This window comes from Polyodon spathula, chromosome 20 (assembly GCF_017654505.1).
Source record: "Polyodon spathula isolate WHYD16114869_AA chromosome 20, ASM1765450v1, whole genome shotgun sequence".
Classification (NCBI taxonomy): domain Eukaryota; kingdom Metazoa; phylum Chordata; class Actinopteri; order Acipenseriformes; family Polyodontidae; genus Polyodon; species Polyodon spathula.
Window position 1 is genome coordinate 19749569 of NC_054553.1, and position 25330 is coordinate 19774898.

The following is a 25330-nucleotide window of genomic DNA, read 5'->3' on the forward strand; positions in this document are numbered from 1 at the left end:
AAAAGTTCAAGAATTTTGGAAAATAATAGTTTCATACAGTGTATAAAAAGCAAAAGCCTAGAAAAAAACGATATACATAAAAATAAAAAATAGTTTAAAATAAGCAAGAAATTAATTTTTGAAAAAAAAAAAAAAAAAAAAAAACGGAACAACAAGCCCTAGATTGTTGTTGTTATTTTCACCTGTGTCCATCACCCACCTGTTTCTACTGCCTGCAATTAAGTATTGCTACGGATTCATCTTCCCTGCCAGTGTGTGCGGCGATAGTGTAAGAACACTGACTGTTTTAGGGCTGTAGTGAGGCGTTTCTATGTTGTTATGTGTTGTATTGTTTCATTAGTTGTGTGTCTTAATTGTTTATAATTAGGGGTCTACCTAAATCGTGACTATACGGATTTCGAGGAAAACATGAAATTGAGGGGTCACCGCGAAATTTACATCTTTTAGGGGTCAATGCATACCCGGACAAGGAGAGAAAAAAAGAAACCCCGTTTAAATAAACTACTGCACAACGCAAACGACGTATCTTCCTTCTGTAGATAACACTTTTTTATTCCTTCGCCGTCCTATGTGCACTGCACTTAAGCAAAAAACAAACAAACAAATAGCATTTACAAAAAAATTCTCCAATGCGGTTAACGTTCTTGTTTACTAGTAAAATGATAACGACGTAATCAGACAATTAGTGCGTGTGTACTGCTTTTCTGTGACTGTACTGTGTAGTAGGGGATGGGACAAAGTGGTGCATTATTTTGATTTAGGTTGCTAAAATCTAGTTTTCAACTTTAGAGCTAAAACAGTAGAAATGGACGACAAAGCAAAAAAAGCAAAGTATATTTCAATGATTAATCGTGTCAAGATATTTCCTAAAAGAAACTGTACATACAGATTGAGGTCATTGTTTTGCATATCTTAATTTGTCTGGAGAAAATACAATCGATCGCGCTATTTACCTTCAGAATCAAACATTAAACAAAAGGCTACTACAGAGGCTGCTGAACAAAATGTAAAATAAACAGCTTTCAGAAACCAAACTGGAAAGTCAGCCCAGACAAAGTATTCCTGCCGGCAAATTAAATCATTACCAAAACCATCTAGCGCAGCCACCTCGCTTCAACCTGCTGCTTATTTTTTTGCAGTTGGAATTTTAGACCCGAATATGCCACGTTTTCTTTGTTTTGACTCTGTACTAATAAAATAAATTATTGGATGGGACAAATAACATGACAACGAACGTGCTGCATACATTGCCTTTATTAAATTATGTCAGATGCCCTTGGGTAAACGATTTTTGTGGCTGTTTCTAATCGATTTCCACATCTGTATAACTTTGCAAAACTTTGCTGTAACTTCCAACCAATTCAGTGGATGCAGAACGTGCAGTCTCAGTGTGTGGGCAAGTCAACTGCAGGGGGATGCTGCATGCTTGCCTTTAACAAATGACAGCACTCTGTTTTATTAAGGAAGCTAGTACCACTATTGTTAGGCTTTACATTGTTCTGAAATACCGTCTACTTAGGTTTATTTAATGTTTAAACAGGTCCGCGAAATCCTAATTTTCTTTTATACAATTATCTGATGCTCGATATTATTCCCATCTGTAAATGTTACTTTATTTGTATTATTTTCTGTTCTTGCGTTTGTCCAGGGACTGCCAAGGCAATTGAGCTCACAGCTAAATCTGGGTGCAATGCAACTTATGACATGTCATAAATATTAAAAATGGTATGTTGTCCCTGTCAAATAAATACATACATAAATATACTATGCAGAACAAATGTGGCATTTCTGCCATTGGAGACAGTGTTGCAGGAGGACAGGTTAGTGGTTACACTCTGGTGTACCAGCTGAATTTTGGGAGAAGACTTGTTTGAGAGCTGTATTGATGCCACAGGTATGCTACTACATCCTCTCAATGTTTCTCTATGTTTAACATACCTGTCAAGGGAAAGTGTGTTTGAAAACAAACAGTGGAGGTACTTCTAGGCTTTTGATGTCATGGTAACTACACTCGCTTATTTATATTTAAATGTATGAATGTGCTTGTGATATCATTTATTACATAATTAATGATGTAACAATCTACTACTCCTTTCTTTTTAAACCTTCAGGCATTGTGGTATTAAGTCTATTTATTTATTTTCCCTTCTGTATTGTACATTATCTCATTTTATTTCTTCTAATACTACTAATTGTAGGTCATTCATTTTTTTATAAAGCGTTGAACTATTCGCTCATTTACTTTATTTCTTATGTCTGATTGGTGATTCTGTATTTTATATAATGCTGTACCTGTCTCTCCTACAGATGTAATTTTGTAACATTTTTGGCAAAATATAAAATACATGTAAAATATCTGAGCTATGCATGCTTCTCTCTCCGTTTCCCTGCACTTCAGCAGTCAAGCACATCTGACTGGCCAGCCTGGCCAGAGACACTGACCGCAGGGGATAGCTGGGCTGTCCAGTGCAGTGAGGGGGGTGTTGAAGAGGCTGGCGGGCAGGCTGCAGGTAATTTCCTCTCTGTCTGGCACCAGAGCTGCGTTCTGCTGGACCCAGTCTTTCAGCCAGGACAGTGCACAGTCACAGAGGTAGCTGTTGGAGCCAAGCTTTCTACGAGAGAGGATAGTACCCAAACATAACCAGAGAGGAATTCACACAAGTACAGCACCGCAAAACTAACCAAAAATACAAAACCTTTGCTGGTTCATAACCTGTGCCCATTTTACTACGCTTAGGCTGTTAGCTTATTACTGCAGAAGCTAATGTGCACCCTAAAAAGAAACATGCAATGATCGAGTAAGCAGTCAAACTCAAGTGGTTTTCACAAACACTTTAAAAGAATGCTTTGTTTGCTGGTGATGTTACTGCCTTTCAGTCTTCACAAGCAATGTTAAGTGCAGGCTGAATCTAAGTCCACAGCTGACCATCTGGCTCCTGCTGCCATGGAGACTGCGGTTGCTATGTGCTGCACTGGGCCCAGCTACTTGTGTGGTAAATGGGCTCTTTTACTGCTCTTTTATCAGCCCTCAGCACCTAGCAACCTGTTTGTTTGACTTCACTTTACAGACACTGGAACAGGCAGCAAAGCACAAGCCAGGCAGAGCTGTTTCTGATAATACAGCTCCTCCAGACTTTAAAAAGGCCTTTTGCTGAAACATTTGTCAAACAGACTAAGACGTGGACTTACTTGCACCTTAGAACATGTAAAATTATTAGCCTCTATATACCCCAGATTCTGATTCTATCAATAGCTTGTTAAAAATAATACCCTTAGCAAGTTTCATCACAAATGGACAAATGATTACAAGCTCTTTGGTTTCTTAATAATATATGTCTTTAATATTTGATTGTAACACATTTATATAATAGGAATAGTAGTAAAAAAAAAAAAAAAAAAAAAATACTATACAAGTATATACATTTGTTCTTCAATATATTTGATAAAATCTGCAGTTGGCGTTTCATTTAAACTACTTTCGATTGTACGATTATAAATATATGTACTTTACATAACAATGTATTATTTTATGTTTTTAAACATTCTTACACTGAGTGGAGACTTGTCAGCTCTTTAAATGTCTTCTCTTCCAAGGTGACAATCAAGTTGTTGCTTAAATCTCTGAAAACAGTCAAATTGAAAGGACAGTCATTATAAATCAAATAGAAGACATCAACCAATCAATATCCTGGATTTGTCAACATTCCAACACATTTTATCTCGTGCATAGCACGCACAGTATGACTCTAACGTTAGCAAAACAACCATTTGTATTATCTTTTATAGTGCTTCCTGAATCTTTGTTTTGTGATTGAATACGCTTATTATGAGCCATCATTTCTCACAGTTTCATCAGATCTTAATTTATAATATAAAACACCTATTTCAGCTCCTGCCACGTCTGTAAATGCACAATTAGAGAGATCAGTATAATGAGAAAGATTACCTTCATCCACTGTACCCTTTACAACAGTTTACCACAGTACATTGGGCACTTTTCTCATGCTTTTCCCATGCTTATACTCTGCATTTACCAGTTTTGCTATGGTTTGCCATGTTCCTAAAATGCTTTACTGTACCTCTGTGTGCTTTACAATGCTTTCACTATGTTTTACTATACATTTAACATGGTACATTTTTACAAAGAAAAATGTCAGAGAAGTATGTTATGTATGGACGGACAGGCACCTCCATATATCCCCGGATACTGATACTCCTAAATCTAGTGCTAATAACTCCCTTATAAAGCTCATCACAATTACATGGGGGGGGGGCACAATGTAATGAAGGTGTCTGTTGGCAGCCTTCCTGTGCAGCTCTGTGTTAGCGGGGTTTAGACCTCTTAGCAAGCTCTTCATTTACTAGAAGGGAGTGTTTTCATTCTACCTATATCTTTGAAACAATCGCTAAAATGACTGTGGCAAACAGAATAACTACATGAATTTTCTCTGCCATGCGTATCCGTTCATTATATAGGTCTCAAGTGCAGTTTTTAAAGGGACACATGCTTTAGCAGATGTGGTACTACAGTAGATAAAGAAATCTGCTTATAGTCCTAGGTCATTTCAGCTGGTCTTTGCTTGCTACAGGTGGATGTCTTTCAATGTCCGTGAAGCTCCCTTGCTACTGCATGCTGCTGGCTGATAAACAAGCTGCAAGTCACATTATCTCCAGCCACAGCACGAGAGGCTAAACTACTATGATCTACTCTACAGTGCATTCAATATCCTGCACTAAACAATGTCCTTACCTAGTTTCATCTCAGTTGGACTAGGGCTTCTCTAAATACATGTTAAAATGTAATTGTGACATAGACAGATTGAAGACCTTGGAGATTGTAGTGCCATACATTTTAATGATTGTCAAAAATGCTATATTAACAGCATTTAAGAACAAATGTCTTCATTATCTTGCATTATTTTCAAACACTTTACTGTTTGGCATGTGTCTTCACTTTTAGAACAGCAGTTAGCAAGGAATGGCAATGTGCAGGGCCTCCCCTCTTTTTTACAGTGTGTCAGGCACTGTAGTAGCTGTGCTCCTCTAAACCGCTCACGCAGTATCAATCTGATTTAGTAGAATACCATCACACTGCAAGTGATAGCCACAGGTTTAAAGATTTCATTTCTAAACCAGCAGGCTCCAAACTTCTTACATTAAAGTCCCCTTTTTCCATCACGTTTAACCCCGGCCCCCAAAAATATATAAAAATCTCAGCACATAAATTAAAAAATGCAAGTTTTCCCATGAGCATATCAAAAATGAAACCTACCAAATAGAGACTGCACAGTTTGTGGCTATAGAAACATAGCATTGAAAATTTGTACTGCAATATTACTGATACATTTATATTTAACACAATGATGACATTTAATAAACATAAACACTTAGTAAATGCATTCTAAAAGTCAGCAAAACATTTTTTGGAGGGGCACCTAAATCTGTGGGCCAACATGTGTTTACCTTCAGAGATTTCAAGGTGAATCAATTTTTCTTACCTTATCACTGACCCCCTCCCCGTTTTAAAAAAGTGCTACCCAAGGCTTTAAATCTCTATTCTTATCTTATATTAGCATGAGCAACATTATCACAGGACAGAACTAGCCAGAAACCAGGGCGTGTCTCAGAGCTCTTAAATTACCTTCCCCAGTTTTTTATTTGAAGGTTTATGCGCATTTCAGTGCCAACTAACACATCACTGCTTATATCAAGAAAAAAGCAAGGACTACGCTAGGATCAAGCAAGAAATGCAAGACCATAATATGCAAGAACTATGCATGCATGAGATAAGGAGATAAGGAGGAGGATTTCATTTATGCCTTACACATAACTTGCAGTCACATTCTAAATTTGAATCTTACAAATTCCTTGTGTGATTCTTGCAGCCTTTCTTGCAAGCATGCAGTATATCCTTCCTTAATCTTGCTTAAAACGTTAATCCATTTCTTGATCTTAGCATGATCCTTGAGTTTTTATTGGTATAACTGGCTGCTCTGGTGCTTATATACAGCAGGCTACAACGTGCCAGATCACATGGTTCACAACTTATTCGCATACCAGTGCCTTGCGGTTATATTTCTCCATGCTATAGTTCCTAATAAAGTGACGAGATGCAGTTGGTTATGAGAATTAAAGAAACACTACTTACAATATCCGCAGATCCTTAAAGCCGGCTAAATGCTGTGGTATCACAGTAGAGATCTTATTCCTGGACAGATCCCTATAATTAAAGAGAAGACAGTATGGACAATTTTTATATTATATATAAACAACAGTCTCATGTATTGTCCAATGTTAAGGTGTTCTGTATGAAGACTAGCTACTACATTTATTTAACCAGAAATCATTCCTTGAACCAGATACAATATTGTAGATCTGGCCTGCAGCAATTGCCTAACAGAATTATGTAATACAGAACCCCTTATAAAAGGGGTAAGTGTAATAAAGCATCAGGAAAGCATGCTAATGCATAGGTAAGCATTGTAAAGCCCAGAGAAGAATGGTAAAGAATATTGGTAAAATCATAGCATAACTGTGGGGAAAAAAGCATGGGAAAACTGCAAGATTATCTGCGGTATACTTTTTTTAAGGGGCGCTACCAACGGTTTGAAGTATTGTGTGATAGTCAATGTGCTTGTTCATAATTGCCTTTTTATATTTCATGTTTCAATGCTGTAATAAAAAATTATCCTTTGTCCTTTGTAAACAGTTCCATATCTTAATACGGCAATAAATCAACCAGGCTAACGTAAAAACCAGCCAGGGGAAAATAAAGACATCATGTGATATTGACAAAAAGGGCCACGATACGTACAAATGGATCAGCTTAATAAAGATGTATTCACACTAAAATCCACACTGAGACAATCTGACCCAGCTGTTGGTGAATTTTGGGTAAGTGTGATGAAAATTGGGTAAGTTGTATTTAAGACCTGTCAATAGGCAAGCACATGTGGTGTTATTGTCATGGTATATTAAAATGAATGACTGACAGAATGTGCAATAACTTTTTGTGTTCTCAAAATAAGTGTGGCATAGAAACAGACAGAGAACACCCTCCCAATAACACATAATAAATCATGTTAATACCAAATTTCATCACAATATAGATCAGAGATCACATTTCCATTCTTTATTATTTAAAAAGAACAAAGTTAAAAACAGAGCAACATTTCAGCCAGATGGCCTTCATCAAGCTGACTTGCTTAAGAAAATGTGAAATCAGGGTGATGGTAATGCATGATATCGGATTCCAGCACTGTGAGGGTCTGCATGATGGTAAGACCTGATATCAGATTCCAGCACTGTGAGGGTCTGCATGATGGTAAGGCCTGATAGCAGATTCCAGCACTGTGGGGGTCTATGTGATGATGAGGCCTGATAGCAGATTCCAGCACTGTGGGGGTCTATGTGATGATGAGGCCTCACAGCGGATTCCAGCACTGTGGGGGTCTATGTGATGATGAGGCCTGATAGCATTCCAGCACTGTGGGGGTCTATGTGATGATGAGGCCTGATAGCAGATTCCAGCACTGTGGGGGTCTATGTGATGATGAGGCCTCACAGCGGATTCCAGCACTCTGATCCTGAGGCCTCATAGCATATTCCAGCACATTCCACAGATAAGCCCACCTGTCAGGGATCATTAAACTGTAAAGAAGATCCGCCCCTCCTAGTGCAGGTTTAGCTTATGAGCTCCAAGTCTCCCCGTGTGGGTGTCTAATTATAGCACATTCCTCAACTTTTGCTTGCTTAATTACTTAGCATTCAGAAAACAATCTGCCCTCCCTCCTCACCCCCTACTGCTGGTGATAAATGGGACCTTATTACATTTTTATGTGTCATTTATCTGCAGAGAAAATGGTTCTTTAAAGAGTAAGTATCTTTAAACTTTAGTTTCTTAGCTTCTGTCCCCTTACCTTTTTAGGATGTTTGAAATGATTCTGAGGGATTCTTACAGCAATTGCTTTCACATGAGTTCAGGAGATGCTCTCCACAGATTCGTGTAACAGGCTACTTTGCTCTGCCACTTCAGATCAATTTCTTGAGCACACTGAGATGAACAAGATTTCAAGTCAATTCAACCCATTTACTGTACATGGTGAGTGTTGTACTCCATTCCTTTTTTAGTCCGGGATTCAGGTCTCCAAAGACGAAAGCTGTGAAAGCCTTATGTGTCACTCCCCTATTTTCAATATTACACATTTTGCTGACCCCGCTTTGTAATTTGTGCATAGTCCCTTACTTCCAGTGCTCGTCACCCCCAGTTCTGTGAACAGCACCCCACAGGAATGCTTTAATATCCTGGATATGTGTACATAATGTCTGAAGAATACATTCTAGGGGCCAGTTCAAACAATATCTTCAATATAATTAAATACATTCCAGATATATTTATAGTTCATATGGATGAGTGTCTCAGATTTTTTGTCAACTTTATGGAAATTTTTATCAATGATGTTTTGGAATTTCTTCAAAACATCCAAAACATAGTATATTCAAACCACACGGTGTCATTTTAAGATTATAATGTCTTCTGACTTGAAGCCAGCATTCCTTCCCAGAACTCCTGGGAAATTGAATTACTTTATTCTTGCTGAAATTCTCACATTTAAGAAAGTCAATCTTCTAATATTATTGCACCTGCACTGACCACAAAGATTTCCGCAAGTTCTGCTATAGCTCAGGAAAGCAAAGCAAAAGTCAAACAAACAGGGAAAAAAAGGAAGTTTTTTTTTTTTTTTTTTTTCAAACGATGAGCTCCATTTATATCATAGTCACAAGTTATTTAAACAATATTTTCTTCAAAGTCTACTTTTATGAATAAAATCAAGTTTAATATTGCTAAAAAGTTCTGGACCAGGGTTGGGATCAATTGCTTTTTTTTTTTTTTTAAATTTCCATTGCTTTCCAATTCCTTTTTAAAATCAATTCCCAGTTCCAATTCCCTTTTAATCAATTGCAACACATTGACAAGTACAATTTGCAGCATTCTGTTCAAATGAGCATCTCACAGTGGAAACAAATTACTTCAATTGAAGTCCCTGTTAATCAATTAAATTGGCTTCAAATGAAAGCAGTTGAACAATCACAACAATTATGATTTCTCTAAAATATGAATTCCAATTCCTTCGAAGGAATGGGAACTGTAACTGGAATTGGGAATTGATTTTAAAAAGAATTGGAACTTAAACGTGAATTGACCCCAACTCTGTTGTGGACTATTTCTGCTTTAATTAATGAATAAAGAACACTAAGTAGTATAAAACTCGATTTTATCCATTAAAAACCATGCTTCAAACAACGCATGAGTTAAAGCTTTGTGAATAGAGCCTTGTTACTGCTACAGAGCTCATATTTACTGTACAGTAAGTTAACAAGCTTCTTGAATACTTAAATAGTTTTAAAAGCATATGTGGGACACCTTTAAGAATGTATTTTCTGAATTGTTATTATTGGAATTTTCTAACATTCACCACAAAAAATATAATCCACACTCAAAGCTTTACATCATGAACTATCTAAAGAATGTTTTTTTCAAAGTCAGTTTTGATGGATTAATATTCATTTATAATATTCAATAGTCAAATAACTCCACAACAGTCATTAAAAGCATAAAAATGACTTTTTCCGTGAAAAACATATTTCATTCCAGAGGACATTTCCTGTAGTCTTCAAAGCATGTATTTCATCGAGTTATAAGCATAGGGGTGGGGTGGCACCGATTACCTTGTCACCCTATGGTGGACCGAGTATGAAGTCTATATCTCAAAGAGTTAGGTCTTTATCAAAACCAAAAAGTCACATGACCCCAATATGGCAGCCATTTTAGGTGAAAGAGTACAGTTTGATTTTCTTGAGTTTCCATAACACTGACAATATGAAGTCAGCATGGCAGATGGTTTATGAGATATGAGCAGTTGAATGACAATTATATATAAGCTCACCTCACAGGGATGCTTTAAAAAAAAAAAAAGACTTCTTTTTTGGAGAAAAAGTTACAAGCGCTCGCTTGTTTCTAGTTAATATGTTCCAAAATCACAATTAGCTTGTCAGCAGTAAAAACAACACAAAACACCCTGTTAGTTCTGAACTGGACCCTTTTATAGGAGGTCAGAGCTTTCTGAAGGAAGCCCAGCATGTCTGTGTCTGAGCAGACAATAGGCAGGAAGTTTGCTGCAAACAGAGCAGAAACCAATCCAGCACTGGCAAATAAAAACACTGGCCTAAAAAGATGGCCTACAGTTTTCTCCATTGTTGAAACTGATTCAATGTTTAAAATATTATTGAAGATTTCAGGGTGATATTTATGTATTCTTTTATTTATTTACACGCTTCAGCCAATTGGAGCCATCGATTTATTTACACAGCAGCAGCAGAAATCCAACCCAAAACTACATGTATTAATATACTATTAATCATGCTAGTGCTGGATGTGTGTAACAATCCCTCGCTACCCTGGCACTACTACTTGCCAGTGTATTTACTACAACTGCTAAAGTTTAACAAGTTTAAATGGTAAATTGTTTCAAGGTTTTAGCATTTCCAGTATCAATACTGTGAAAATCAATGTAAAATCTGAAACAAAACAAATACAAAAATAAAATATAAAAACACTAAATAAAGACTTTTTTTGGATGTGAGGGTTTTAAAAGTTAAATGGCTGTTTACACCAAAGGGTAGAAGTACTCAAGTGTTGCAGCTGTCGCAGTAATCGTAAATCAGTTGCAAACAAGTCAGAAGTCCTGGGTGAAATGTATTAAACATGCGCAATGCTGTTAGCGACTTTTTAGGGAATGCTTTGCAGCAGCAGTTATTCTTTGCGGTTCAGCCTTAGATGAATATGTAATTATGGGCTACCTGCATAAATTCGCAAAAATAGGGTGAAGATAGTGCAAATGAGGGTTCTCAAATATTGTATTGAGATGTACTAAAGCTGCTGGCAATTTTAACACTTACAGTCGCATCAATTTGTTAAGAACTTTTGAAAGCACGTTTTAAACAGTCACAATTGGTGCTGGCATTTCCCAGTTTACTTTTTCTCGTGCGTTGCCATTTGTGCTCAATGCATTTTTGAGACGAACACCCAAGTACCTAATTTTCACTAAAGTCAGGGTGTACTTGCAAGCCTTGAAAACTAATTTCTATGACATTTCTGGTTTCCTTAAAGTGTTGGGTGCAATAGACTGCAACACATGTGCCACTAACCATTGAGCTTCTGCATAGGACCAATTGTCTAGGCTAATAAGCAGGCCAAGTTATAAATAATAATAATAAAAAAAAAAACTCACTAAAATCATTGTTTCAATTTAAAATAATCTTTAATTCACATTGTACACCAATATGTACAATGCAGCATAATGATTTATGTTGTGTTACCGGTAGCCTACAGGCTAAAGTAAAAAGAAAGTGCGCTAGGTATTACTATACTGTATACATGTACTGTACAGATTTATATTTTTACATAATGTAATGTGTAGCCTACACAAAACACAATAGTGTTATTTCAGCGCAACGATTTACATTTAAAATGCACTGGGCACTATAAACGTATGTGTGTGCGATTTTATTTTATTGTTTTTAAATGGGACACCTCCTTATATCAGACAAAAATGTCCAGTTTAGCGAGGGGCTACTGTATGATTATGAAAAGCTTTTTGGGGGTGAAGGTGGGAGCCCTACTATAGAATCTGATGGGATTAAACTGCCTTCCATTTGTTATATATAACAATATTAAAATAGGTAAAATGAAGCGGGAACAGAATGCATTGTACAGATGGCTCTTATATTTAACAAAAACAATGTTATTTTGATTCTTGCACCCTTGCATGTATAAACGTTATCCTTTGGGCACACTCTGCTACAGCAAACCACAACTCAACTCTTGTTATTTATTTGAACAATGTCACACAACTCTCTCAATGCTAGAGATCTTGCCAAGAAGATGCAACAAATATTTAAATTAGTATATTGCAGCTCTTTTCATTAGCATATTTTCTCTTAGTACATACAACAAAATGTATACTTTGTGAATTGTCGCAACAAAAATGCAAACTGCTCTATGTTTGTACTGTGACTGGCCCATCTTAGTGCATCTAGTTATGTAACGGCATTCTATAATAGGAGTAGAATTTTTATCATTTGTTTTAAAGAGTTTATTACAGTATATAAATTACAAATGACATAAGGAAGAGAGAACAAAGAGTTCCACTACCGCATTATAATTCACATAATAATCACTTTAAACAAAACCTCTGGAAACTGAGAAAACTCAATATGAATAAAAAAAAAAACTAATTCTTGGGAACAATAGTCATTCTTAAAGGAATCCATTCTGAAATAACATAACATATTACGAGCCTTTTTACTGACATTGTCATCGATCTGAAACATTTTTTATTTCACTTTGCTCTGGAGCAAAAGCTGAAGTAAATCTGCCCCCTTCGCTCCAACCAAAAAATTTTAGGGGGAGATAAAATGCCTGCATAGCAATGGTAAAGTTGGTCTCCGTGGCAATGAGGCCTAATTAAACAATCACCCCCACCAGCCTCCACTTACAAAGCTATAAGAATTCCATGAGCACAAACCCTGCATTCCTCTCCCACTAGTACTGTGGCTAAGGACTCTCAACAGGATTTTTCAGATAAACACAAGAATGGAAAAGGGGCAATTAGTTATCAAGAGAATGGCTTGCTTACTTCAAACATATGACAATGGACAAGAAAGACGTAGCTGGCCTTTTTATAAACTGGTATGAACCGGTCATCACAATGGCTGACTTTCAGAAAAAAGGGCAAAAAACATCTTTAATTTGCCTTTAGTTTTCCCTTTGAATAAAGTTCAGTCTTACACAGTCCCCAGCCCCCAGCCCCCAGCTCCACTGTTTAACAATGAGGAGAAAGTTAAATATTAACAGCAAAGGAGATTTTAGTTGAGATACAAAAACACATCCAATATTTCAACGTAAAGATGGGAATCTCCAGCCATAAGATGGAGACTTGACAGGTCTGCTTTGACTTGACTTAATATTTTTTTTTAACATACCATTTATAATATACATGTTTAACACATGTTACACATTCAGGGTCTGGCTTATTTATTAAGAACACGCAAATCATTAAAATATTAGCACTTCAATATCAGAACTACAATGGATTTGAAACAAATAATACAAGCCTTACTTTGTAGTAACATGTCTGTCTGGTACTAAAATGGTACCATTAAAATGGATTACTACCAGTGTGTATTGGTTGATAATGGCATTGCGGTACTATTCTACCAATAGCAGCATGAGCTACCATTGCCTATTAGAGAACAGCCCTTGCCACTGAAGAGCATTTGGGAAAAGTCTACTAACTTTCAGATCCTGCATTGTTAGTCTAAACATTTTAGCATCCATATTTACTTACAGTGCAGATTAACCCTTTAGCCCTACAACATTAGACTGGTACTTATTAACCTTCTCTGTGTAGTGGATCAATCGCATAAAGGTATTTCAGTGACGCTAATGAAAGCAATCCATCACACAAAGGTAACAAAGACCCAAAACTGTGGTTTGCACTACAATGGCAATGCAATGGTTATTTACAGCACTGAGAGCCAATGGTGTCATCCCAGGGACAGCCATGAGGCTGCCATTGGTAAAATGGTACCACAGTATTCAAACCATACCCTACCTAAATGGTCTTCAATGAAAATGCAGCCAGTAATATTGCAATGACAATGCATCGGTATTGTACTATACTGCAGGGGGCACTGGTAGTACATGGTCTGCTATAATGGTTCAGCCACTGGTAGAATAGTACCACAGAATTCTAACTATACCCTTCACAAATGCTCTTCAATGGCAATGCAGACAGACAGTGGAACTACACTGGCAAAGCAATGGTTCTATACTGCGGAGCAATGGTAGCAGAAGGACAGCTACAATGTGATGAGGCTGCCATTGGTGGAATGATACAAAAGTCAGTGAGAACATTTTCACAATTGATGTTATGAACATCTACAATGTAGTCCAGCACTGTACCATTCCAGTACCACTGTACTGCACAACATTTGTTCCAAATCCCTTGTGTTGCCAGTGCTATAAAGTCAAGCACACATGGCACTGATGGAGGTACAGCCTTAGCAAAAACATTTGTTTATAGAGTGCAATTTATTTTCTACATTTAAAAAATGAACCAAATAACAAAACCAATAATTATGGTTTGGGAAATGTTTGCAGTTAAAACATAACTGCACAGTTATCATAGTTTTTGTTATTTGAAACTGATACTCTTACAACTGGCAATACCTACTCAACTTGACTACACAGTAAAACTACACACAAAAAAAATGTATTTTGATTGTTACATCAAGCTTACTTCAGTATATAGAGCTACAATAAAACCTGTTAACCTTACAAGGTTTGACATGTTGTTCCGTGCATGTAGTGTTAACTTAATCACAGATAGAGAGCATTTTACAGAACCCGGCATTCCAGCTAGTGTCGTTTCAGGATAATGATGCACTCTGGGGTGACTCCCTGGTGCTGTAAAGTGCTCTAAATGTAATTGTGGTTTATCCCAGCAGGTATAAGTTGATCAAGCCAATCCCTCAACCTGAAATGAAGTGAAAACAGATAAGAACTTTGCTACATCACAAAAGTCAACTGTGGTTAAAAACAATATCGAAATAAAACCCTGCAACTCACGTAACAAAAATTCCATTATTGGTTAAAAAACAATAAAAAAAAAAAAAAAAAAAAAAAAAAAATCGATGAGTTTCTGCTTGGCATATGATGAAGGCAATGCTATGCCAAAACACATCAGGTTTCTATTTATTTATTTATTTTAAACAAAGTATTTTTTGATATGCGAGTTGCAGGGTTTCTTTTAAATTATTCAGAAATGAAATGAAACAATATTGTTGCCAAACTTGCATGTATGACCATTCTAAATGTCCATAAACGGGAATTCATACATACAGACTTACATTCAAGTTCTTTATTTTAAAACTTTTTTCCATTAAAACTTTCAATTGATTTTGTACTTTTTTTAAATGTTAACTTTTTAATGTATTTAATGTTCCATTCATAGCTTCATCTGCTGCATTGAGCTCAGAGTGGTGGGTGTGTGTAAGCACAATGGGGTTTGCAAACATTTCTTTTTAGTTAATAGGTGTAGATGAGCAACTGAGGGGGCTCAACCTCCCTCCAGTACGACAAAGTTATTTTAAACTAAATCAAATAAAAAGTTGCCTAGAAACACCCTTTCTCAGGTACGTGGCTTGACTGGGTTAATAATACAAAAGTAAACCAAGCATTAAGCAAATTTACTTTAAAACCTGCAGACCCGCGACAGTCACTGTACAACGCACAAAACAAAACCATGTAAGATTGAATTTAGGGTCAATCTTGGCTGGTTTCCAGCCTCAGTGCACAGTGCAAGACTGGAGTCTGAAGAAGCCTATGAACATACAAAGTGATCAAACTGTTCAGGTGATGCAAAAAACTAAAGTTTGCATTATCCACATATGATGGTATGTATAAGCCAGTCATTGATGGGTTCTTATTTCAAGATGCAAATGTTACCATTTTAAAACTAACCAATATTGTTGTTTTCTTTTATTGATTCAAACTGTAATTTTAATAATGTAGGTCAGATGGATCACTCTCCAAAAATGTCTCCAACAGCAAATAGTCTGGACCAGCATTCCAGCTGATGAAACTTGGGCCCTGTGCAATAACCCCTTTGCTAATGCCGTCTGCCAGTGTGAGTGCATTAACTGGGGTTTAATACAGGAAATGACATAAAATCAGAGCATTGCCGCTTTATATCACTGCATCAGACTTAGCCAAGAAAGCCCCTTTAAAACAACAAACAAAATCATGCCTCTGCACCTACTTACATTTCTGTCTGCGTTATTGCAGATATGCTAAATGTAGCTGCAGCACACAGAGAATTCTTCCACTACTGGCCCTTGGCAAAAATCACACCCAAAGGAATTTATGAAATGTTTCTCAGACAGATTGTTGACACTCTCCTGTGTGAAATACCTCCAAGTGGCAGCATTAAAAACAACACACACTATGTATTGGTCTGTTTTTTTGAAAAATAGTAGAAGGGATTTTAGTAGATGAAGTGGCAATCGTCCAAATTACAGCAGGGGTGGATAGCAGCGAGTCTTGTTTAAATTCCTTAGGAGGGATACGGTACTGATTCAGTGTGGCAGCAGTGAGTCTTGTTTAAATTGATCTGGAGGGATACGGGATAGTACTGATTCAATGTGATAGCAGCGAGACTTGTTTAAATTCCTCAGGAGGGATATGGTACTGATTCAGTGTGGTAGCAGTGAGTCTTGTTTAAATTGCTCTGGAGGGATATTGTACTGATTCAGTACGCTTTTGTGTAAACGTCTCAATTTGAAATCCTGACGCAAAACAAGAATGTGAAAAAGGTTTTTAAAAGTACTTATTCTTGTAAGTTTGTACCCTTATTGAGGGTATAGGTTTTATAGTTCTGAGCAATACAATTTAAATAATTTATATCAATCTTTCAAAAGATCTAAGAATTTGTCTTTTTTCATATATAACAGTACATAAAATCCATGTTTATGCATTGAAAAGAAAAAAAAAAAAGGAATTCGGCAACTCCATTGAGTATCAATAGTATTTTATGTTAAAGTTAATGAATAGTAATGTACTGTAAAAGGTATAGAAGTTGATATATATTTATATCTATATAATATATATAGATATAATATATATCTTATATATAGATATATATATCTATATAATAATATATTATTCCTATGAATGTGTTTTTTAGGGTATGTACAAAAAAGCAGAAAAAGCATCCCTGTACAATATATAAAAAATGTATACTATATAAACGCTGCATGTCCCCGTTTCCCTGTTTCTGTCATACACGGCCTTTGACAGATTGCAGATAGGAGGTGCTGGTTGGGAGGTGCATCCACACCCCAGAAACAGTACAAATTATGGTTTGGAATAATGATATAGAATGCACATAACAGGATATTAAACAGGTAACAGCTAAAAATTATTCCAAAAATCTGGTACTTAGATTACCAACATGTGTCTCAATGTGCACCTTTGAAACATGACGCTTTACCACATGGCACTAAATTAGGTTATTGGTTCTCAATCCCCAAGTTTTACAGCAAGTCTGTACACTTGTACCTCGGCAGCATCTTCTGGGCAAAAGAATTTAAAGCCAGTAAGGAAAGCAACTGGTTGGCTAAAGGCAGGATAGAAGCTCTTGAAAGGGTGGGGACAATTTCACTGTCCAGATGACCAAGGAAGTACAACACTAGCAGAAGGCATGGCTTGCAAACCGAGATTTCTTTTATCATGTGCAGTACCTTCTTTTAAAATAAAAAACATGTGTTTACTCTAATGTGCATTTCTTTTAAAACTACACTTGAGACAATATATAACAAACGTTAATGCACAACAGCTAAGATTTATAGAATTATGTTCTCACTTTAAGGATGCTTTAACATTTAGCAGTTTCTCACAGTGCTAGAGTAAGGAGGAATGAACAGCAGGACTTACAGCAGTGTGGTGTGGGGAGGGCAGCTCCCTGCAGATGGGATCTCCCTCAGGCCTGCTCCAGAGCAGTTTACTGCACTGCTGTTGCACACACAGGCTAGTGGGCAGGGTACCCCTGGGGAGTGAGGGCTCTTGGGATCTTCTGTGGGGTAAGATGGCGCCCCCTTATCACTATGGTTGTCCCCTTTTGGACTGTTCCTGGTACCTATATCCGAGACACTCCGAATCTTCCTGTCCTGTGCCAGTCCTGTGGCAGACCCTCTTTCCACACTCCCTTCCATGATGGGACCCCGATAATTCCCCATAGAAACCACACAATCTCCACAGCCTACTGTGCTCCTTTCTTCTGTGTGGTGGTGTGCACCCCCAAGTCCAGGCCCCTGTTGCTTATCCTCAAGCATTTTGGGGAGCCTGGATTTCACCCTTTCTGTTCTGTCGGTTCCAACATTGGTCTGGCCAGGGGCAATCGCTATGGCCAGCAGTAGAGCACAGATGATAAGCTCAGTCCTGCCCTGCACACTGAAAGCTCCCAGCGTGCCCCAAGGCTGCTGCAGTCCAGTGTTTCTGTGCTTTAGTGGGAAGGAAGGCTGGAGCAGGCTTGCCCTGATTCCAGAACAGCTGTCTACCATCATCCAGAGTTCTGGACTGAAGCCCTTCACAAACAAGGCCCCCTCTCAGCAGGCAGAGCAATAATAACGACTATGCTGAAGTAGAGATAGAGTCTAACAGGATTCAAATCAGAGAATGAACAGGGCGGGTGGCAAAGTGAAGCTTTCTGAGTGAAACATCAGTTTAGCAATTGCTGCTAAGTAATGTTCATACCCTATGACTAAATAGGATTGAATCAAACAAATGTACTTAAAAGTATGTTATGAGGCGAGATTATTGTCATTTTCATGGAAGCTGTGCATTTTAACAATAAAATATATAAATAGTTAAATGCAATACTTTGACTAGTACCAGTATTAAAGAATATATTAAATATAAATATACCTAAAGCTTAACCTTGGAAATTTTAAATCTATAATATATATATATATATATATATATATATATATATATATATATATATATATATATATATGCAATTCACTAAGTGATATCGATCATTAGTAATGAAAAGATTTGGATCGGCAGTGCTGACATTTGACCAAGGGTTCCCATGGAGTGGCACCGTCAGACCAGCGTCAGGAGGGACGGTGCCGATTCTAGACAGCACTGTGTCGTGACATATATAGCAGTTCGTGTGTTCGGTACGTCGCAGCGATGTAATGGTGTTAATTTTCCAAAATTATATTTGCAAGATTATATATATATATATATTTATATATATAATATATATTATATATATTATATATATATATATAGATAGTATTGCTGTTGAAGAAGTATTCTCAATTTAAACAAATGTATAATAAGTAAATAATTAGGAATGCATGATTAATGAATGCAGGCTACAAAACTAATTAAATTAAGCTAATGGAACTAACCTGTTATTTAAAATGCCAGCAATTATGCTTATTAATGTGTTACACAGTGATTAGAATCTCGCTGCTGCTATTTTTAAAACCACTTTTCTATCTTGTAACTTGATAACGTCTTTTTTTCTGTTCACATCAAAAGCACAGCTGTATACATTACTTTTAGAAACCCTTGGTTATTCCTGTTTCCCTTTGATATCTCAGTTTTAATCCAGTTCAATTGTGTTACCAGCGTCAACGGGGGTACCGCTTGCGGACTTGTCCAGTTGTCAGTAGGAGTTTGGTTTAGTCCTGGATGGCGTAGTGCTTCCTCCTGGTGTCCTGAAAGCTCTCTCTCTGTCCTCGTGCAGCTGCGAATGTTTGCTCATCTCGAGAAATGAAACTTCCATTTCACTCCGAGGGAGGGGGAGTTTAATGGTTAGTTTGACTTATATTAACTTTTCTCCAGCAATGTCCTGTCTAGGTCGGTCTCGCATCACTCGGGCTTACTACGAATATGCTATCCACAGCATTGGTACTCTTGGAATTCAATGACATACCACGACTATTCCCATTGAACCCTCAACTCTTTTGTTCTGAATAACATTGTTAAAATAACCAAATAACGATCAAAATAAATGTATATACTACCGTAGGCTAGCGATCTCTCCCGTATAATTCTCTCCCTCATGCACTCAAACCTTTTCGCGAGGAATTCAGAACTTTCCAAATGTTTTCCTTTTCTTTCCTTGTTCGGGTAAACCTGGACTCTGTGTCAACCCCCTATATACCGTTATCCACTCCAGCTTGTCCGTACTGTATTTTGCTTTTTTTTTTTTTACCTCTTTCGGCCGCCGTATAGCTGGGTGTATCGACATTGTAACAGCCAGTTGACACGTATTTTCCACCAGGCTCACAAAATTCAATGTTTCGATGTTTGTTCGGGATCTCATGTCAGCATTTTGCAGTAGAGGATTTTTTATTATTATTATTTTTTTTTTAACCCCGACATGTAGAAAGTGTCTGGGTGCATGCTCGGCGAAAACAAGGCCCTATAAAAAGACATACAGGCATTTCTTATTATTTGCTTTACAAAGAGATTAACAGTATTAATAAGACAGTGTAAAATAAATAATAAAATAATACAAATATTGTTGCCCACTATATAAACCATTCAAATTAAACATGTCAGATGTTCTATTTGCCTTTCAATTTGTAATCATCAGTGTAGCTAAATAAAATGTTAGATTACGTACTGTAATCCCATGGTTCCCTGAAAGAGAAGACAACCACCAATGACATTACTTATGGGATATGCCTCCCCTTTGGGTAGGTATTGCTGAGCTCTCTATAACTCATCCTGAGGAAGCCATTTCTCCTTTTCCATCGAACCCGTGTGTCGACCAATGCGACCTCCCGGTTGGTGGTCATCTTCTCTTTCATGGAACCAGGGTTACGGTAAGTAACCGAACGTTCCCTTTCAATTCGAAGATGACCACCAATGACTTTATGTATGGGATAATGTATACCAGAGCCATCGTGTGGGAGAAGGAACGACAACATATGAGGGACGCACTAGCACTGCCTAACCCAGGGGTTAACGGTGTGAACTTATACCCTCAAGGACCCTCGCCTCTTATGAATGCAGGGCAGTGTTTACCACATTAACACTGGAAGGACCGAAGATATACTCATACCTAGAAGCCCCGCAGCAGTTTTTCTGACATCTGTATTTAGTATAACGAAAGGAGAAACAGTCGGATGTAATTTTTTTTTTTTTTTTTTTGAGTATGTGTCACAAAGACGGCCGGAGTGGGTGACGTCAAACAAGAAACAGGAAATAAACAAAAAGAGAGTTGGAGTTTGGTGGAGCTGACCGAATGGTTTCACTCAGCATTTAAAAAATGAACAGACAGCCAGAAAATAAACGGTTGTAAGACATACAAAAACACACACAGGACACGACACATTCACCAAAACAAAGAGATGAACAAAACAGACTAACACTAAACACGATGAGCTGATATTTTACTTTAAGTTATTATTCTTATTAATATTACCTCTGTCTCCACACCTGTTCTCCACTCCGCACAACCCTGAGTGGGTGAAAACATGCAGCTTTTATGTAGTTGTACCGAGACTCGATTGCTAATCAATCATTCAATTGGAGTCGCGGTACAACTGCATGTGAATTAATAAAGTGCAATTCCCCGTGCTCACATATTACATTTTACCTGCACGTGAAGTGCTGAGTAATCCTTGTGCCTAAATAAAAACATAAATTTTAAACACTCGTGTTACACAGACTCATTTATATCCCGTGTACCAATGACTATACACCAACATTAACACACAACATACAACACAAAATACACACAGGGGCGGGAACTTTGCCACATATACCCCCCCTCAATGGCCACCTCCCCCCCCCTTAAAATCCCCAAAGTCTCGTTCAAAGTCCTGGGCTAAGAACAGGGACTTTAAGGGGTTGATGGGTGACAATGTTGCCAGTAGCCAGGCTGCTACTGGGCATGCTGACAGTGGGGCGAATCTCTCCTCCCGCTCTAGCACTGACAGCGGAAATGCTGCCAATGGTGCGGCTGTCAAGAGACGTGCTGACAGCTCCCAGAGTGACTCCTTCAGCCGGGGCAAGTCCAGAAGCGGAAAAGCTGCTGGGGTTGGTGGTCTCCAGACCTTCCCCAAGATCTCCAGCAGCGAAATTGCTGCGGGGGAAGGTGGTCTCCTGACTTCTCCCCCCTTTATAGCCGGCAGCTCCCTCTGGGGGGACTCCAGCCCCCAGAACTGCACCAAAATTGCTGCGGGGAAAGGTGGTCTCCTGGCCTCTCCCCCCTTTTTCATAGCCGGCAGCTCCATCTGGTGGGGCTCCGGCCACACTGACCCCTGCGGCCAAGCAGAGCTCACTGCAACCCCTGGCGAAGCAGTTCCAGTGACCTCAGGCGATGCGGAATGGATGGCAAACCGAGGCGATGCGGAACGGCTGGCAACCCCAGGCGATGTGGAATGGCTGGCAACCCCAGGCGATGTGGAACGGCTGGCAACCCCAGGCAATGCCAGGCAGGCATCCTTGGGCGAAGAGAGGCAGGCATCCTTGGGCGAAGTGAGGCAGGCATCATTGGGCGAAGCGAGACAGACATCCTTGGGCGAAGTGAGGCAGGCATCATTGGGCAAAGCGAGACAGATATCCTTGGACGAAGCGAGACAGGGAGTCAGGACAAGCTGGGGTGCGTTCCTTGGCCCTCTTCTCGGCCACTGCAGCCAGACGGTTCTTCCCTGTGCTTCCCTCAGCAGCCTGCTCCTCTCCCCCTGATGGTGATGGAGGCAGAGGCAGCTCCAGCTCCTCTCCTCGTGATAGTGGGGGAAGTGATACCAGCAGGCATTCATCCTCAGCTGGTGGGGGAAGTGATACCAGCAGGCATTCATCCTCTGCTGGTGGGGGAAGTGATACCAGTAGGAATTCATCCTTTGCTGGTGGGGGAAGTGATACCAGCAGGCATTCATCCTCTGCTGGTGGAAAGGGACCCAGCAGGCATTCATCTTCTGCTGGTGGGGGAAGTGATACCAGCATATATTCATCCTCTGCTGGTGGGGGAAGTGATACCAGCAGGCATTCATTTTTGCTCTCAATACCAGCAACAGCTACTTTACCAATTATATTTAGATATTTTGTTCCTCCTCATTTGAGGTCTTTTTTCTTCTCTCCTTTTCCCTTTTAATTTAATTCTACTTGCTAGATGTATCAAATTTGTTGTATTTCAGGTACCTTTCTCTGCTCCACCCCTAAAGCATTTACTGCGTCCGTGATTATGTGCCACTTGTCTTCATTAGTTGAATTTCCAGACCACTTGCCTAATAGAACAAATCTGTGTTGACCAGCCATTTCTAGAATTGTATCAATTTCGTCTTTGAAAGAAAATGTTTTCCTTTGCAGCCCTGCTATTGAGTAATTACCTGAGTGACGTGCTTTATGAAACGCACACAGCGACAACCTCAGCGTCCATGCAACCTTGTCGCAACCACGTCGCAATCGAAATGGGCCCCAAGTATTCTATCAGACCAGCCAGTGTAGTCTACCCTTATTACAGGGGATTGGTGTGACTCTCCCTCACTTGCAGGGGACTGGTGCGGCTCTCCCTCCCTTACTGCTTTGGAGACAGTGGTGGGATTTCTCCCTCTGGTGCTTGAGACAGCAGCAACGGCTCCTCTCCCTCTGACACTGGTGACAAAAACAGCAGGCATTCTTCCTCTGCTGGTGGAGATGGGAGCTGCAAGTCATCTCCCTTCAGCCTATTGAGGATGCAGGTAGGCATGGCTCCTCCCATTGGAATGCAACCTGCTGGGGCAGTCCCATATCGGCAGCCTAGTAGTTAATCACCACGGCTGCCGGGTTCACGAAGGGCACTGGGTAGAAAAGGTGTTCCCAGCGTTCCCAACGTTCCCCATCTCTGGCCTACAGCAGGTCAACAACCAGTGGGAGGTCCTCCCTGCTCCACCCCGGGTCCGACACCCAGTCTAGCATCTCCTCAGAGGACGGGAAAGGCTCTGTTTCCTAGTTTTTCCTCCTCATGTAGTCATTGCTGCTGCTTTCCTCTCCCACTTCTCCCCTTTTCTTTATTATTTATTTATTTATTTATTTGTAATCCAAAAAGACTTTTTTTTTTTTTCCAAAAAGCTGAGGTCCCTGCTCTGGTCTGTTTGGTGTAGCTGAGCGAATGATTTCGCTCAGCATTTAATAAATGAACATACAGCTAGAAAATAAACGGTTGTAAGACAAACAAAAACACACAGGACACGACACATTCACCAAAACAAAGAGATGAACAAAACAGACTAACACTAAACACGGTGAGCTGATATTTTACTTTATGTTATTATTCTTATTAAAATTATCTCCGTCTCCACACCTGTTCTCCACTCACCGAACACACAACCCCGAGTGGGTGAAAACATGCAGCTTTTATGCAGCTGTACCGAGACTCGATTGCTAATCAATCATTCAATTGGAGTCGCGGTACAAATGCAAGTGAATTAATAAAGTGCAATTCCCCGTGCTCACATATTATTACATTTTACCTGCACGTGAAGTGCTGTGTAATCCTCGTGCCTAAACACAAATATACATTTTAAACACTCGTGTTACACAGACCCGTTTATATCCTGTGTACCAATGACTATACACCAACATTAACACACAAGATATAACACAAAATACACACACACACACACACACACACACACACACACACACACACACACACACATATATATATATATATATATATATATATATATATATATATATATATATATATATATATATATACACAGTACTGTGCAAAAGTTTTAGGTAGGTGCTAATCGACTGACCAAAGCAACACAGCTGACAAGCAGACGCCAGCCTTTCAAAAGGCTGATTGAAAACAAATGATTGTCAGTCATTCACTCAGGCAGAGAGTAGAGACTAATCTGATTACTAAATGCATTGCGGACTGGTAAATAAAAATAATAAAGTAGAATACTATTCTGTATAGTCAAAATACAATTGTTTTCTGTGTGGCCGTCAATGTGACCTCTCCCGGGGCTTTTGGGTATAATGTAATATATCTCCTTTATTTCGGCACTCCCACGTTTCATGCTTTGTGAGACTATTTAATACATAGGAACAGAAAGGTGCATGAACACACAGCCCCATATGTGTTACACGATTGGAGAAAATTACATTTTAAAACAAAAAATTGCAAAAATGACTGCCACGGTGATTCTAGTGTTAAGACAGTACAACCTGGAGAAGGTATGCGCCGTAGCCCAGCTAGTGGCAGTACAAATATAAGAAAACAAGGCCCCTCTGAAGGGGGGCCAAAATGTAGCCAACCTTCTAGTGTAGTGTGTGGCTACCCTACCAGGTGGGGGCAAGCCAGCACCATTATACACAGTCAAGACTGTGTCCAGAATACAGTGCAACAGAAGTTGCTTAGAGAGGGGCTGTCCTAGGGTCTGTGTCCCATGACAGACGAAGAGCTGGTCAGATTGACACAGAGCTCTTGTCCTATGCAAGTAGCATCTCAATGCCCGCACTGGGCAGAGGAAATTCAATTTCATCCTCTGTTGAAGCAAACAGAGGTGGATGTTAGGAAACCAGTTCCACAGACTGATTCATGTGGAAGGCTGTGATCACCTTGAGGAGAAAAGCAGGATTGTTGCGCAGAGACACCCTGCTGCCATCCTCCCAAATCTGCATGCAGGAGCGTTGCACAGACAGCTGCAGCTCACTGACCCGCTTAGCGGAGGTGATAGCCTC

General features: G+C 39.0%; 1 protein-coding gene across 1 annotated transcript in view; it reads right to left on the minus strand.

Annotated features, from left to right (window-relative positions):
- Positions 1–18543, minus strand: part of pkd1b (polycystic kidney disease 1b) — an 88303-nt gene extending 69760 nt beyond the window's left edge. Inside the window, exons 1-4 of the mRNA XM_041219816.1 lie at positions 17558–18543; positions 6149–6220; positions 3550–3621; positions 2443–2612 (exon numbers count right to left, since the gene is read on the minus strand). Coding sequence (XP_041075750.1) covers positions 2443–2612; positions 3550–3621; positions 6149–6220; positions 17558–18186 — 943 coding nt within the window. The 5' untranslated portion in view covers positions 18187–18543. The remainder of the gene's footprint in view (positions 1–2442; positions 2613–3549; positions 3622–6148; positions 6221–17557) is intronic.
- Positions 18544–25330: the final 6787 nt, after the last annotated feature.